Consider the following 15,517-nt stretch of genomic DNA (forward strand, 5'->3'; position numbering starts at 1 on the left):
AGTGAAAGTGTGGATGGCAAACAAAGAAAGTGAATTACCATGAATTGATTAACGTGGACCCCGACTTAAACAAGTTGAAACATTTATTGGGGTGTTAGCATTTAGTGGTCAATTGTCGGGAATATGTAGTGTGCTGTGCAATCTACTAATACAAGTGAAAAAATGAAAGTGTGGAAAGAAAAGGTGGAGATAAAGATACTGACCGGGGGGTGGTGGGTGGGGGCTGGGGTGAGGGGATTCTCCTTGGGCGGGGGGCCCCCGGGGGCCCTCAGTCTTGTTGCTGCTGGTTTAAATGCCGACAAGCAGCGAAGGAGCCATGGTAAGTCCACACAATGTCTCTTCTCTGCATCACTATTTACACTTTAGTTGCTCAAACACGAGCTTGGCCGCCATGCTGTTTAAATGAACATGTCGTCCCACGTGCAACATGCGGTGCTTTGTACTTATACAACACACTGACATAGACACCATTAATAACGCAACATGAATAATAACCATGTTCTAGAACGTTCACGTGAGGCATTCTACTGCACGTCATGTAGCAACAACTTCTATCTTCATGTTTGTTAGCCGAGCACATGCGTGTTGTTTACATCCACTTATATAGCATCACGCTAAGCTTGCATTTACTTCCCAGTCAAGTCAACCTCCTTGCGGGTGTATTTGCATGTGTTGCGTCAGCTGTGTGGCACTCTGGAGCACGCCAGTGTGGAGTTGAATGTTTGTGTGGAGTTGAATGTTTGTTAGGCGCCATTGTGTGCTGCACTCTTTCAACATGCCCGCCATGTTGCCTTCTCAGCGACGGGACAATGTCCGCGCGCGGCTGACCTGAGGTCAGGCGGTCAGGCGAGTGTTTCTCCACGCCGCGTAACACCCGGTCGCAATCTGACCCCAGATCAGTCTATAGAAGTTTGGATCTTATTGATTCCATTGGTCAAAAGTTGTTCCAGCTGCGGTGTGATTGGGCAAGAGACAGCTACTTCCGGTCTTCACTGGTTTCAACTTCCGGGTGGGAGGGACACGAAGTTCGCTGTGGCTTTTTTTTGTAATAAACTTTCATGTGTTTTTTTTTTATAAACTGGTATTAACAACCAACATAAGGTATGTTTTTTGATGTCGTTTTAAAAAATCTGTATTTTACCTTGAACAGGCAAAACGAGTGTTCGCTCCATGCTAGCTATCCCAGCATGCATTGCGTTATAAACCTTTATTTATAAATTTTCAACATTTACAAACAGTTGAGAAATAATAATCAAAGTAAGTACAAAAACTGTACAAAACACCGCCAGGGGGTTGTAAATTCAAAGTAACTAAAATAGAATGCAATATATATATATATATATATATATATATATATATATATATATATATATATATATATATCAGTGACGTGCAGTCACTAGAGGCGGGGCCTCACCTGCCATCATGGAAAGAAAAAAAATGTAAAAATTTTTTTTTTTAATTAAATTGTTATATGTATCCAGTAGAGATGCGCGGATAGGCAATTATTTCATCCGCAACCGCATCACAAAGTCGTCAACCATCCGCCATCCACCCGATGTAACATTTGATCAGAACCGCACCCGCCCGCCATCCGCCCGCACCCGCCCGTTGTTATATATCTAATATAGACGATGCAAGGCATTAGTGAGGTTATAAAGCTTTTGCCTGTTAAAGAAAGGAGACTGATCCAATGCAGCACAGACATTCGCGTGCCACGCTGTCACGACCCAGACGCACACCAGTGCGCAATCATATGGGAGCCGCGCTGAGCGCACCTCCAAGCACGTCTCGCTGCCGGCGACGGCCGGGTATATGGGCCCGACGCTCCAGCGCCATCCATTTTCAGGGCTAGTTGATTCGGCAGGTGGGTTGTTACACACTCCTTAGCGGGTTCCGACTTCCATGGCCACCGTCCTGCTGTCTATATCAACCAGGGTGAGCCCCACCCCTTTCGTGAGCGCACTGCGCGCGGAGTGACCCCTGTTACGCGCCCCCGGCAACAGGGGTGGCGGGCAGGTAAGCTGCGCGGGCGGAGTGCGCGGAGTGACCCCTGTTACGAGCCCCCGGCCACGGGGGTGGCGGGCAGGTAAGCTGCTTACCTGCTGCGCGTGACGCCGGCCGCGGCGAAGGCGGACGAGGCGGGGTGTCGGTGCAGTGGGCGCGGTGGTGACCCTGGACGTGCGTCGGGCCCTTCTCGCGGATCGCCTCAGCTACGGCTCCCGGTGGGGCCCTCTCGGGGGAAGGGGCCTCGGTCCCGGACCCCGGCGAGGCGTCCCTTCTCCGCTCCGTAAAAGTGTCCATCTCTTTTCTTTTTTTCTTCTTCTGTTGTGGCATATGCTGCAGGTGCCTGCTCGTTTTTCGTATGTGGGTAACAACATTTAACTATGTATATATATTTACCAATTGGTTTAACTGCCACCCGCCTGAATCTATTTAAAATCTTTTTTTTTCTTTTTTTCAACCGCCCGACCCGACCCGCGGATAAAATCTAATTTTTTTTAATTTCATCCGCCCGATCCGCGGATAATCCGCGGACTCCGCGGTTGTGCCCGCAAACCGCGCATCTCTAATATATATATATATATATCAGTGACGTGCAGTCACTAGAGGCGGGGCCTCACCTGCCATCATGGAAAGAAAAAAAATGTAAAAATAATTTTTTTAAATTAAATTGTTATATGTATCCAGTGATTATACTATAAAGTTATTTTCCATAACTTCACCCGTTTTGGATTATTTTTATTTAAAATCGCTGAATTTTCACATTTGCCGTTCAAATACTGAGAAGAGACGGTGCGGTGAACAGCAGCCAGTTGAGGCACGTCACTCAGTGCCTCAACATGGATTGCGGACTCGGCTAACTGCTGGCCTGCTGTGCAGTGAGACTGTATTGCTATATGAATTATATTATACATTTCCATAGTTTAGTTAGCTGAGGTATATAATGTACAGTGTATTTTGTCAACAACTGTATGTGTGTAAAGTATTTCTTGTGCTGAGCGATCATAAAACTGCTGCAAAAGACGCACTGGCTGAGGCTCGCCTCCTGCACCCCCGCCGTAGAATGCACGGCAACCCCTGACGGGAGTGTTATATCAACTAAAGCCCACACTTAAACTTTCCACGTGCAAGATTGAATCTATTTAAAAAAAGTTATTTCATAAGAAGCCAAAAAGTGTAAAAACAATAATGTTGGTGTTGGAGGAGTTGTGAATGACTGCAGGGCCACAACATTAGGCACACCTGCAGACTGTAGGTGTACCTAATTCACAACTCCTCCAACACGAACATTATTGTGTTTGCACTTTTTGGCTTCTTATTAAATAACTTTTGTAACCTATTTTTATGGGCTTTCCTCTTTGTGATGTTAAGTTCCTGTTATGCGCTGTTATACAGTATATGCCTTGAGCTCTTGTTTTGAAGGCGCTAAGAGCGGAAGTGATGACACTTTTGAGTGGAGCGGAAGTTTTTGAAAGAAGGTAAATAAAGTGGTCCTCGTGTACACTGGAGCCTCCGTGTTTGTTACTGATATATATATATATATATATATATATATATATATATATATGTATGTGTGGGGAAAAAAAATCACAAGACTATTTCATCTCTACAGGCCTGTTTCATGAGGGGGGTACCCTCAATCGTCAGGAGATTTTAATGGGAGCATTCGCATACCATGGTTTATATAGGGCACAGAGTGGGTGGGTACAGGCTGGCCTAGGGGCGTGGTGATTGGTTCATGTGTTACCTAGGAGGTGTTTCCGTCTATGGCGGCATGTTGTTACAATTTCGCTGGGCTTGTTGAGGGATGACAGGTCTGGACGGTAGATAATAAACAGTTTCTCTTTCAAGCATAGGTTGCATCTTTTATTACCACTATTGTAAGGTGTGCTGGATGCAAGAATTTGCCATGTTATTGAATATTCAACACTAGACTTCGCCTCAGACTACGACTCAATCACAGGCAACGAAAGAAACATCATCATCCACGCAAAAAACTCCATTCTCATCCACAACAGTACACCATGGCAAAAAAAGAACAATGCAACATTTGACGTCACTATGGGAAGTTTTGACGGAGCAGAAACGTGTGAACTCGTTGGGAGTTTCCTCCTCTCCCAGCTCGCTAGCCTCAATCTGAACCTTGGTATTTACCGTGATGACGGACTGGCAGTGTGTCGCGCCTCGCCAAGGAGCAGCGAGAATACCAAGAAGCGCATATGCCAAATTTTCAAAGAGAACGGCCTACGGATCACGATTGAAGCCAACAAGCAAACCGTCAACTTCCTTGACGTCACTTTCAACCTGAGAAATAACAGCTACCAACCATTCACGAAACCCAACACAACACTCCAATACGTGCACCATGACAGCAACCATCCACCCACCACCACGAAAAGAATACCTACCGGAATCAATAAAAGGCTATCGATGCTGTCATCTAGCAAAGCTGAATTTGACCAAGCAACCCCCTGTACCAAAAAGCCCTTGATGAAAGCGGATACAATTTCACCCTCACCTATGAACCCACGCCAGGAAACCAGCCAAAAAAGAACAGAAAACGAAACGGCATCATCTGGTACAACCCCCCATACAGCAAAAACGTCTCAACGAACATTGGACACAAATTCCTCAACCTGATTGACAAACACTTTCCCAAAGACAACAACCTAAGAAAAGTATTCAACAAGAACAACATCAAATTGAGCTACAGCTGCATGAACAATATACGACAAATCATCTCAAACCACAACAAAACAATTGCAAATGAGCCGTCGGCCCCCAGTCAGAACGACTCCAAAACCAACAAAGCATGTAACTGTCGAAAGAAACCTGATTGCCCCCTCAACGGGGGATGCTTACAAACATCAGTTGTCTACCAATCTAAGGTAACACGCAAGGACATTAACACATCCGACACATATGTAGGATTAACCGAGGGTGAATTCAAAACCAGATGGAACAACCACAAGGCTTCTTTCAGGAACAAAAACCTGCGAAATACCACAGAACTCAGCAAACACATTTGGGACCTCAAAGACAATAATGTTGAATATTCAATAACATGGCAAATTCTTGCATCCAGCACACCTTACAATAGTGGTAATAAAAGATGCAACCTATGCTTGAAAGAGAAACTGTTTATTATCTACCGTCCAGACCTGTCATCCCTCAACAAGCGCAGCGAAATTGTAACAACATGCCGCCATAGACGGAAACACCTCCTAGGTAACACATGAACCAATCACCACGCCCCTAGGCCAGCCTGTACCCACCCACTCTGTGCCCTATATAAACCATGGTATGCGAATGCTCCCATTAAAATCTCCTGACGATTGAGGGTACCCCCCCTCATGAAACAGGCCTGTAGAGATGAAATAGTCTTGTGATTTTTTTTCCCCACACATACATATATTGCGCTATACTACGGTATCGAGCACTATTTTTTGGATAACCTTATTAAGACATATATATATATATATATATATATATATATATATATAACAAAGTGCAAAGCCATAGGCTCACTCAGTTTCAGTAAATAATTTAAATTTGGAACACAGCATCATAGTTTTCACAGCTTTTTGGTTGTTAGAGGTCGAGAGTGTTTTAACATAGAGTTCTAATTCTTTTTTTAAAGCACAAAAAACAGGTCGGATATTGAGAAACTTACTTTTATGAATATAAAACTTAGCCAATAGTATCATGAGGTTGCAAATGTAAAATTCCTTTTCAAATGTATTTTCATACAGTGTAAACCCAAATAGCACACATGTGTCATGAATATTGTCCAGGATGAAGCGACAGATGCCTGCCATGGTGATTCGTTACGTGTTTAATGAAAACAAAACGATTACTTGCACCTTTTAGTGTGGGACCTGAGCACTAATGTAATCATAACCAGAGGTGGGTAGAGTAGCCAGAAATTGTACTCAAGTAAGAGTACTTTTACTTTAGAGATTTATTACTCAAGTAAAAGTAAGGAGTAGTCACCCAAATATTTACTTGAGTAAAAGTAAAAAGTATGTTGTGAAAAAACTACTCAAGTACTGAGTAACTGATGAGTAACATACACACACATATCATATATATATAATATATATATATATATATATATATATATATATATATATATATATATATATATATATATATATATATATATATATATATATATATGTATGTGTGGGAAAAAATCACAAGACTATTTCATCTCTACAGGCCTGTTTCATGAGGGGGGGTACCCTCAATCATCAGGAGATTTTAATGGGAGCATTCGCATACCATGGTTTATATAGGGCACAGAGTGGGTGGGTACAGGCTGGCCTAGGGGCGTGGTGATTGGCTCATGTGTTACCTAGGAGGTGTTTCCGTCTATGGCGGCATGTTGTTACAATTTCGCTGCGCTTGTTGAGGGATGACAGGTCTGGACGGTAAATAATAAACAGTTTCTCTTTCAAGCATAGGTTGCATCTTTTATTACCACTATTGTAAGGTGTGCTGGATGCAAGAATTTGCCATGTTATTGAATATTCAACATTATTGTCTTTGAGGTCCCAAATGTGTTTGCTGAGTTCTGTGGTATTTCGCAGGTTTTTGTTCCTGAAAGAAGCCTTGTGATTGTTCCATCTGGTTTTGAATTCTCCCTCGGTTAATCCTACATATGTGTCGGATGTGTTAATGTCCTTGCGTGTTACCTTAGATTGGTAGACAACTGATGTTTGTAAGCATCCCCCGTTGAGAGGGCAATCAGGTTTCTTTCGACAGTTACATCCTTTGTTGGTTTTGGAGTCGCTCTGTCTGGGGGCCGACGGCTCATTTGCAATTGTTTTGTTGTGGTTTGAGATGATTTGTCGTATATTGTTCATGCAGCTGTAGCTCAATTTAATGTTGTTCTTGTTGAATACTTTTCTTAGGGTGTTGTCTTTGGGAAAGTGTTTGTCAATCAGATTGAGGAATTTGTGTCCAATGTTCGTTGAGACGTTTTTGCTGTATGGGGGGTTGTACCAGATGATGTCGTTTCGTTTTCTGTTCTTTTTTGGCTGGTTTCCTGGCGTGGGTTCATAGGTGAGGGTGAAATTGTATCCGCTTTCATCAAGGGCTTTTTGGTACGTATATATATATATATATATATATATATATATATATATATATATATATATATATATATATATACACACACATTTATTTATATATATATATATATATATATATATATATATATATATATATATATATATATACACATATATATATATACACATATATATATATACAGTATATAATTTATATGTATTTATTTTGCCGTTTTTGTTTACATGTTAAAGGTGTTTTAATGAATATACATGCATGTTTAACACATATAGATTCCTTTCTTTCATGAAGACAAGAATATAAGTTGGTGTATTACCTGATTCTGATGACTTGCATTGATTGTAATCAGACAGTAGTGATGATAACGTCCATGTTTTCAAATGGAGGAGAAAAAAAGTTCCTCCTTTCTGTCTAATACCACATGAAAGTGGTTGGTTTTTGGCATCTTATTTGTCCAGCTTCCATATTCGTTTTTATACACTTTACAAGAAATACATTGGCGGCAAACTCCGTAGCTTGCTAGCTTGTTTGCGCTGGCTTTCGGAGACTCTTGTTTTGAAAGCGCAGGCGCGATGGAGGGGCACTTTTATTGTGAAGACAGGAACTGTGCAGTCAGTCTTTAGGCTTTTGACGGGATGTACGGTTGAAATAAAAAAGGGTCTTTTTTCCTTCACACTTTTGATTGATTGATTGAAACTTTTATTAGTAGATTGCGCAGTACAGTATATATTCCGTACAATTGACCACTAAATGGTAACACCCCAATAAGTTTTTCAACTTGTTTAAGTCAGGTCATGTGACCCCTGGCTCTGTTTGATTGGTCCAACGTCACCAGTGACTGCATCTGATTGGTGGAACGGAGTGAACGTCACCAGTGACTGTATTTGTTGAAACGCAGGCACTATGAAGGTCTGTCTGACAGACCAAAACAAACAAAGCGTGCATTAACAGATCGATAAAAATTAGTAGCGAGTAGCGAGCTGAATGTAGATAAAAGTAGCGGAGTAAAAGTAGCGTTTCTTCTCTATAAACATACTCAAGTAAAAGTAAAAGTATGTTGCATTAAAACTACTCTTAGAAGTACAATTTATCCCAAAAGTTACTCAAGTAGATGTAACGGAGTAAATGTAGCGCGTTACTACCCACCTCTGATCATAACATATAATAACAACAATATACTTTTTTTTTTCTCATAATTTTTTTGAAGTCATAATAATGGAAGGTCAGAAACTTTAATCATCCCAAATAAGTAAATAAACACAAATAAAATTGACTGCAATTTCTGTTAGTAAACATTTAATTCATTTATCTTGGAATGCAAAAAAAAAAAACGACTTTATTTTGTTGCTACCACTTCCCAACAAAACTCCCACAGAGGACATTAGGCTTTGCAATCATTAGTGATGTGTCTTTCTGATCCGATACTGAGTCAAATTCAGGCTGATATCGGCGATACCGATCTGATACTCTGTGCAGCTATAGTTAATGTCTGGTAAAAAAAAAATCATCTACAATCGATATATGATATAACATACAGGCAGTGTTGGGTTGGTTACTGAAAAGCAGTAACTAGTTACAGTTACTAGTTACTTCATTTCAAAAGTAACTCAGTTACTAACTCAGTTACTTACACCAAAAAGTAATGCGTTACTGTGAAAAGTAACTATTTAGTTACTTATTTTTTTCTTCTTTTTTTATTTTTTAAAGCTCCCATTAATGCCCTTTTAGCCTTCATTTCAGTACTGTTATTGCACTGGAGAATAATACAATCTGTTGATCAACTTGACATGCATTTGCATCACTCAACTCTGCTAGGCAATGTGCTCTACATACAACAAAGATATTTTACAAAGGCCAATTTGTTTCTGTCCAGAACAAATTGACAAAACTATTTTAAATAGCTGCAACATAACGTACATAAGTAACAAACAGCATAATAACAGCATAGATGTAAACCAAGAAAGGCACACACTACATACACAAAGTCTAACAAGGCATTTTCTTCCTCAAGTAATTCTGATACAAAATGATGTCTGAAGCCCAGAACACTCTACACATTTCCCCAGTTTTAGTTTAGAGATAAGGAAAGATTGGCCTGGCCCACTAGGATCCCTCTTTATGTTTGTGAACTTTATAGTCTATACATTTAAAGTGATGTGATAATCAAACACTCTAGAACAGGGGTGCTCAATACGTCGATCGCGATCTACCAGTCGATCGCAAAGGTAGTATTGGTAGATCGCATTACATTATTAAAAAAAAAAAAAAAAAAAAAAAAAAAAAAAATTTATTTTTTTATTTTTTTTTAAATTATTTTTTTTTGGTGTCCTGTCCAGCTTCTCAGGCAAATCATATAGTTGATGTAGATGCCCATTTCGGCTGTTCAGATTTACTTTACAAAAGAGAAGTGTAGGATACTTCTCTTGTTGCCTTATTTGTATTTGACTTTATTAAATGTATTTATATTATCATTTAGTGCAGCCGGGCCGGAGCAGGAGGGGATAGAAAGAGAAAAAAAAAGAAGACAGAGGGGGAAATTGTGGGGACAAGAGGGGGATTAGACAGAGAGACAAAAACAACAACAGCAAATAACAACAATAGAGCAACATTAGCAAATACGACATGTACAAATATGATGGTAAAAGTAATAGCAAATAAGCAGTTAGCGAAAAATAAAAAATAATACAGAAATGACAATGAGCATTATTACACTACAAGTGGATCAATACAAATACCAATAGAAATAGCGCTATTGATAATGAACAATACCAATACTTTACCTTTATTATCAACAATACAGTTGTTTAAATGCAACAATACATATACGTAATGATAACTTGAGATACGAAAGAATGCAGAAAAATGGAAGGGGGAGAAAGAGAAGCAACCTACATTAACCTTGTAGATTGTTATAGTCACAATAGGTTAAGCTTTATCAGTGTGCCGTGTGTTACACCCAGTTTACCCTAGGGCAGGGGTGCTCATTACGCCGATCGCGAGCTACCGGTCGATCTCGGAGGGTGTGTCAGTCGATCACCAGCCAGGCATTAAAAAAAATAGTCCTAAAAATGAGCGATCATAAATCTTCACTGTGACGTCACTTTCGTCACTTGATTGACATTCACGGCACCCGAGGGTCTTCTGAGATGACGCTGGCTGCTGCCAGCTCATTAAAATTACCGACCGGAAGGCGAGAAACACTTTCTTTCAACAGACTCTGGCGCCGTACCTGTCGTCAAAAGTCCAAAGACCGACTGCACAGTTGCGCTAACAAAATAAGAGTCTCAGAAAGCTGGCGTGCACAAGCTAGCAAGCTACGGAGTTTGCCGACAATGTATTTCTTGTAAAGTGTATACAAAGGAGTACGGAAGCTGGACAAATAAGATGCCAAAAACCAACCACTTTCATGTGGTATTGGACAGAAAGGAGGACTTTTTTTCTCCTCCATTCGAAAATGCAGACCTTATCAGCACCACTGCATAATCAATGCAAGTCATCAGAATCAGGTAATACACCAACTTATATTCTTGTCTTCATGAAAGAAAGGAATCTATATGTTTTAAACATGCTTGTATTATCTTTAAACACCTTTAACTTGTTAACAATATTAACTATATGTGTTAAACATGCTTGTATTATCTTTAAACACCTTTAACTTGTTAACAATATTAACTACCGTATATGTGTTAAACATGCTTGTATTATCTTTAAACACTTTTAACTTATTAACAATATTAACTATATGTGTTAAACATGCTTGTATTATCTTTAAACACCTTTAACTTGTTAACAATATTAACTATATGTATTTAACATGCTTGTATTATCATTAAACACCTTTAATTTTTTAACAATATTAACTATATGTGTTAAACATGCTTGCATTATCTTTAAACACCTTTTACTTGATAACAATATTAACTATATGTATTAAACATACTTGTATTATCATTAAACACCTTTAATTTATTAACAATATTAACTATATGTGTTAAACATGCTTGCATTATCATTAAACACCTCTAACTTGTTAACAAAAACATATATTTCATAAATAAGTAAATATAAATGATATATATGAATGAGGTAGATCCCCACGACTTGATCAATTGAAAAGTAGCTCGCCTGCAGAAAAAGTGTGAGCACCCCTGCTCTAGAAGTCTAGAATGAAAGAGTATATAAGAGAATTGACAGCAACGTTCCCTCTCAGGAGCGCGCATGTGCAATTGCGCACTGCTCAAGCGTCCTCTGCGCACGGCAAATCTATGCCACGCACAAAATCAAATAAAAAAATAAGCGCATAACAATTTTCGACACGACACGGACACGACAGAGAAAACAGTTTTCGTCATCATTGTTCAAATATTGTAACGTCTGTCGAGACGCTTTGAGGACATGAATTCCATCCATCACTTTACTGAGCAAAACTCTTTATTGTCGGCCATAAACACATCACCAAAACATTAGTAAAAAAAAATGATATCTAGCAAAAGTGGTCATTTTCTGCAGTACAAACCAGACCAAAAGCAACTTTGTTATATCAACAGCAGCCGCTCGCTCTCTCTCACGTGCGCCAACACGTGCACATATGGCACTTAGCCAGTGATGCGTTTACAGCCACACAAAAAGTCGGACAACTCCAACACCACACATAAAGTGTCATTCCAGGTGGTTACACTATGATTTACCAATCAAATGTGTGCTTATTCTAGTGTCATTTATTAGGAATCTTAATTTATAAATATTAATCATTAAATGCTGTTAGTATATTAAATAAATACTAATAAAAATATATTTTTTACTAACAGGAAGTTGCAGGAATGTACACATGATCCCCTGCTTACATCTCATTGTGCAACATGTGAATGTTTTAATGGGAACTAAATGCAATGTCTGAAAGGGGTACAAACTATTTCCAAAGCAGGACCTCCACCCAGACAAACAATACAAGTACACAGTTCATGAAAAACAATATTTGTTGCTATTGTCATTGTAAGTGGGCCTAAACACTTATATTAGAAATGGAAATGACTGCTGTCATTTGATTATAATAATAAGAGAATGTTGTCTGTCTATCTGTGTTGGCCCTGTGATGAGATGGGGACTTGTCCAGGGTGTACACTGCCTTCCGCCCGAATGCAGCTGAGATAGGCTCCAGCGACCCCGAAACGGACAAGCGGTAGAAAATGGATGGATGGATGGAGATTGAAGTTGTTATTTAGTGAGGTTTGGGCCAGGTGTGCTGCTGGTGTAGCCACAGTGTGCACGTCTAAAGTTGCTCACATGGACTCCACTCAATGCTCAGGGACTTTTTGCGTTTGCTCACACACATGAACAATTAGAGGGAACATTGATTGACAGAGTGTGTGTACCTTCAGGGGTGAATGATGAGCAGAGGCAGAGTTAATCCTTAAGTGGTGGTGGTGGAGGTAAAGTGTCATTGGAGTCTCTATCTCTCTTTACTAGCTTCGTGGAAGCATGTTGCTTATGTAGCTTGTTTCAGCAGATTTGAATTGCTGTTTTGGGCAGTAGATAGCATCTTTGATCCAAAGCACAATTTACATTTACCGTATTTTCCGCACTATAAGGCGCACCGGATTATTAGCCGCACCTTCAATGAATGGCATATTTCATAACTTTGTCCACCAATAAGCCGCCCCGTGTTATAAGCCGCATCTAACTGCGCTAAAGGGAATGTCAAAAAAACAGTCAGATAGGTCAGTCAAACTTTAATAATATATTAAAAACCAGCGTTCTAACAACTCTGTCCCAAAATGTACGCAAATGTGCAATCACAAACATAGTAAAATTCAAAATAGTGCAGAGCAATAGCAACATAATGTTGCTCGAACGTTAATGTCACAACACACAAAATAAACATAGCGCTCACTTTCTGAAGTTATTCTTCATTCGTAAATCCTTCGTCTTCGGTGTCCGAAGTGAAAAGTTGGGCAAATGTGAGATCCAAAATGGCCGGTTCCGTCTCGTCGAAGTCATCGGAGTCAGTGTCACTGTTATCCAGCAGTTCTGTGAATCCTGCCTTCCGAAAAGCTCGGACCACAGTTGTGACCGAAATATCTGCCCAGGCATTTACGATCCACTGGCAGATGTTGGCGTCGTCTGGCGCTGCCTCCTCGTCTTAGTGAAGGTGTGTTCGCCTTCTGTCATCCATTGTTCCCACGCAGTTAGCAGTCTAGCTTCGAATGCCCTGTTGACACCAATATCTAGCGGCTGGAGGTCTTTTGTCAATCCACCCGGAATGACGGCGAGTATTGAATTAAGCGCGTAAGCGTGTCTCTCAATGTGCTGTTATGAGCTAGCAAATATAACAACTACACTACCCAGCATGCAACGATAGTGACGAGCATGCGCGGTAGCCCTGAGAAGCGTTGTTGTATGCTGGCAGTTAGAATGTGGTTATGAGCACGCTGTGAGTAAACGTTGAGAACTCAGTTAACACGCCTCGTCTGCATTATTTATAATTAGACAGACAACACACTTAATAGGAGCCATTTTGGGGTCTTTACATAAACACACAAATGGAAATGAAACGTCACATATCCCAGCATGCACCGCGCGCTTCTTCTTCTTCCGGGGGCGGGTGGTTGCTTACAGTACAAGAAGAAGCGCTTCCTGTTCTATGGGGGCGGGTGCTTACCTTGGCGGTTGCTTGCGTAGAAGAAGAAGCGCTTCCTGCTCTACCGGGAAAAAAGATGGCGGCTGTTTACCGAAGTTGCGAGAACGAAACTTTATGAAAATGAATCTTAATATTTATCCATATATAAAGCGCACCGGGTTAAAAGCCGCACTGTCAGCTTTTGAGTAAATTTGTGGTTTTTAGGTGCGGCTAATGGTGCGGAAAATACGGTAACTAAAATGTTAATTTCTTTGTGCTCGACAAAAGAAAAGTAGTGAAAATATCTCCATGTTAGCAAACTCGACTTCTGGCTTCGCCATGATCAGACACCCCCCCCTCCCCCTCTCCTCCCTCCCCACACTCACACTCACCCACACAGAGCGCATGTCTCTCTCTCTCTTCTCCGGCTTGTGACACAAGAAGAAAAAGAACGATGACACAGCAGCGCTCCGATAAAACACACTTTATACTACATAAAAAGTAACGTAAAATAACGCAGTAACGCATCATGTAGTAACGGTAACTGAGTTACTGAATATAAAAAATAACGCGTTAGATTACTAGTTACCGCCGAAACTAACGGCGTTACAGTAACGCGTTACTTTGTAGTCCCAACACTGCATACAGGGCGAAACAAATGATGGTGTTATACTGCACCAAATGCATGTTTATATTCAACTCTGTATGTACTTACAGTGTCTCCAGACAGCCTACAACAAACACATAGATACACGTTCTTTTTTATAATACAAGGTATCCACGAGGTCTTACAAAGTCTTGAATCCAACAATTTGAATTTAAGGCCCTAACATGTCTAAAATCTCTTAAATGCGATTTTCAAAGGTCTTATACGTTTATTTACGTTACTTTTATTTAAAACGTGCACAGACTTCCGTCTTGCTTTCAAATGTTTAGATTTTTGAGGACGCTATAACGTAACTACAAAAGGGAACTGAAGTAGGCTACCTGTGCTGCCCCGTCAGAAATTGATACAGTCTAGCATAGCAGCGGAGAAAACCTCACAAAAGCCCACAGCAAAGCCAAACGACTTGCGTAAGACGAGTTAAGTGCAAGTTCAACGATTTGTGTCTCCAGAACCATCGATTCAATGCATGCTTGAAGCCGTTGGATGGAGACTTATGAAGTGTGAAGGACCGGGATGTGCAGCCATCGAGGAAGGGAGCGTTTGTAAACATTGCCGTGAAATTGAATGCAGTGATGATGTAAAAGTCCAAAATCTGAGATAAGTCTGTGTCAAAAGATGCTTAAACACTTGCAAAACTACAAACCCCGTTTCCATATGAGTTGGGAAATTGTGTTAGATGTAAATATAAACGGAATACAATGATTTGCAAATCCTTTTCAAGCCATATTCAATTGAATTCACTACAAAGACAACATATTTGATGTTCAAACTCATATACTTTATTTTTTTTTTGCAAATAATAACTAACTTAGAATTTCATGGCTGCAACACGTGCCAAAGTAGTTGGGAAAGGGCATGTTCACCACTGTGTTACATGGCCTTTTCTTTTAACAACACTCAATAAACGATTGGGAACTGAGGAAACTAATTGTTGAAGCTTTGAAATTGGAATTCTTTCCCATTCTTGTTTTATGTAGAGCTTCAGTCGTTCAACAGTCCGGGGTCTCCGCTGTCGTATTTTACGCTTCATAATGCGCCACACATTTTCGATGGGAGACAGGTCTGGACTGCAGGCGGACCAGGAAAGTACCCGGACTCTTTTTTTTTTACGAAGCCACGCTGTTGTAACTCGTGCT

The 15,517-nt window shown here is 40.3% G+C and overlaps 1 protein-coding gene across 3 annotated transcripts in view; it reads left to right on the plus strand.

The window, feature by feature from the left end:
* Positions 1–234: 234 nt before the first annotated feature.
* Positions 235–15,517, plus strand: part of LOC133573042 (uncharacterized) — a 68,898-nt gene continuing 53,615 nt past the window's right edge. For all 3 annotated transcript variants that reach the window (XR_009810736.1, XM_061926023.1, XM_061926024.1), the window contains exon 1: positions 235–319. Coding sequence is in view for 2 of the 3 variants with exons in the window: in XM_061926023.1 (XP_061782007.1) it covers positions 293–319 (27 nt within the window). In the remaining variant the exon portion in view is untranslated. The remainder of the gene's footprint in view (positions 320–15,517) is intronic.

This window comes from Nerophis lumbriciformis, linkage group LG01 (assembly GCF_033978685.3).
Source record: "Nerophis lumbriciformis linkage group LG01, RoL_Nlum_v2.1, whole genome shotgun sequence".
Classification (NCBI taxonomy): Eukaryota; Metazoa; Chordata; class Actinopteri; order Syngnathiformes; family Syngnathidae; genus Nerophis; species Nerophis lumbriciformis.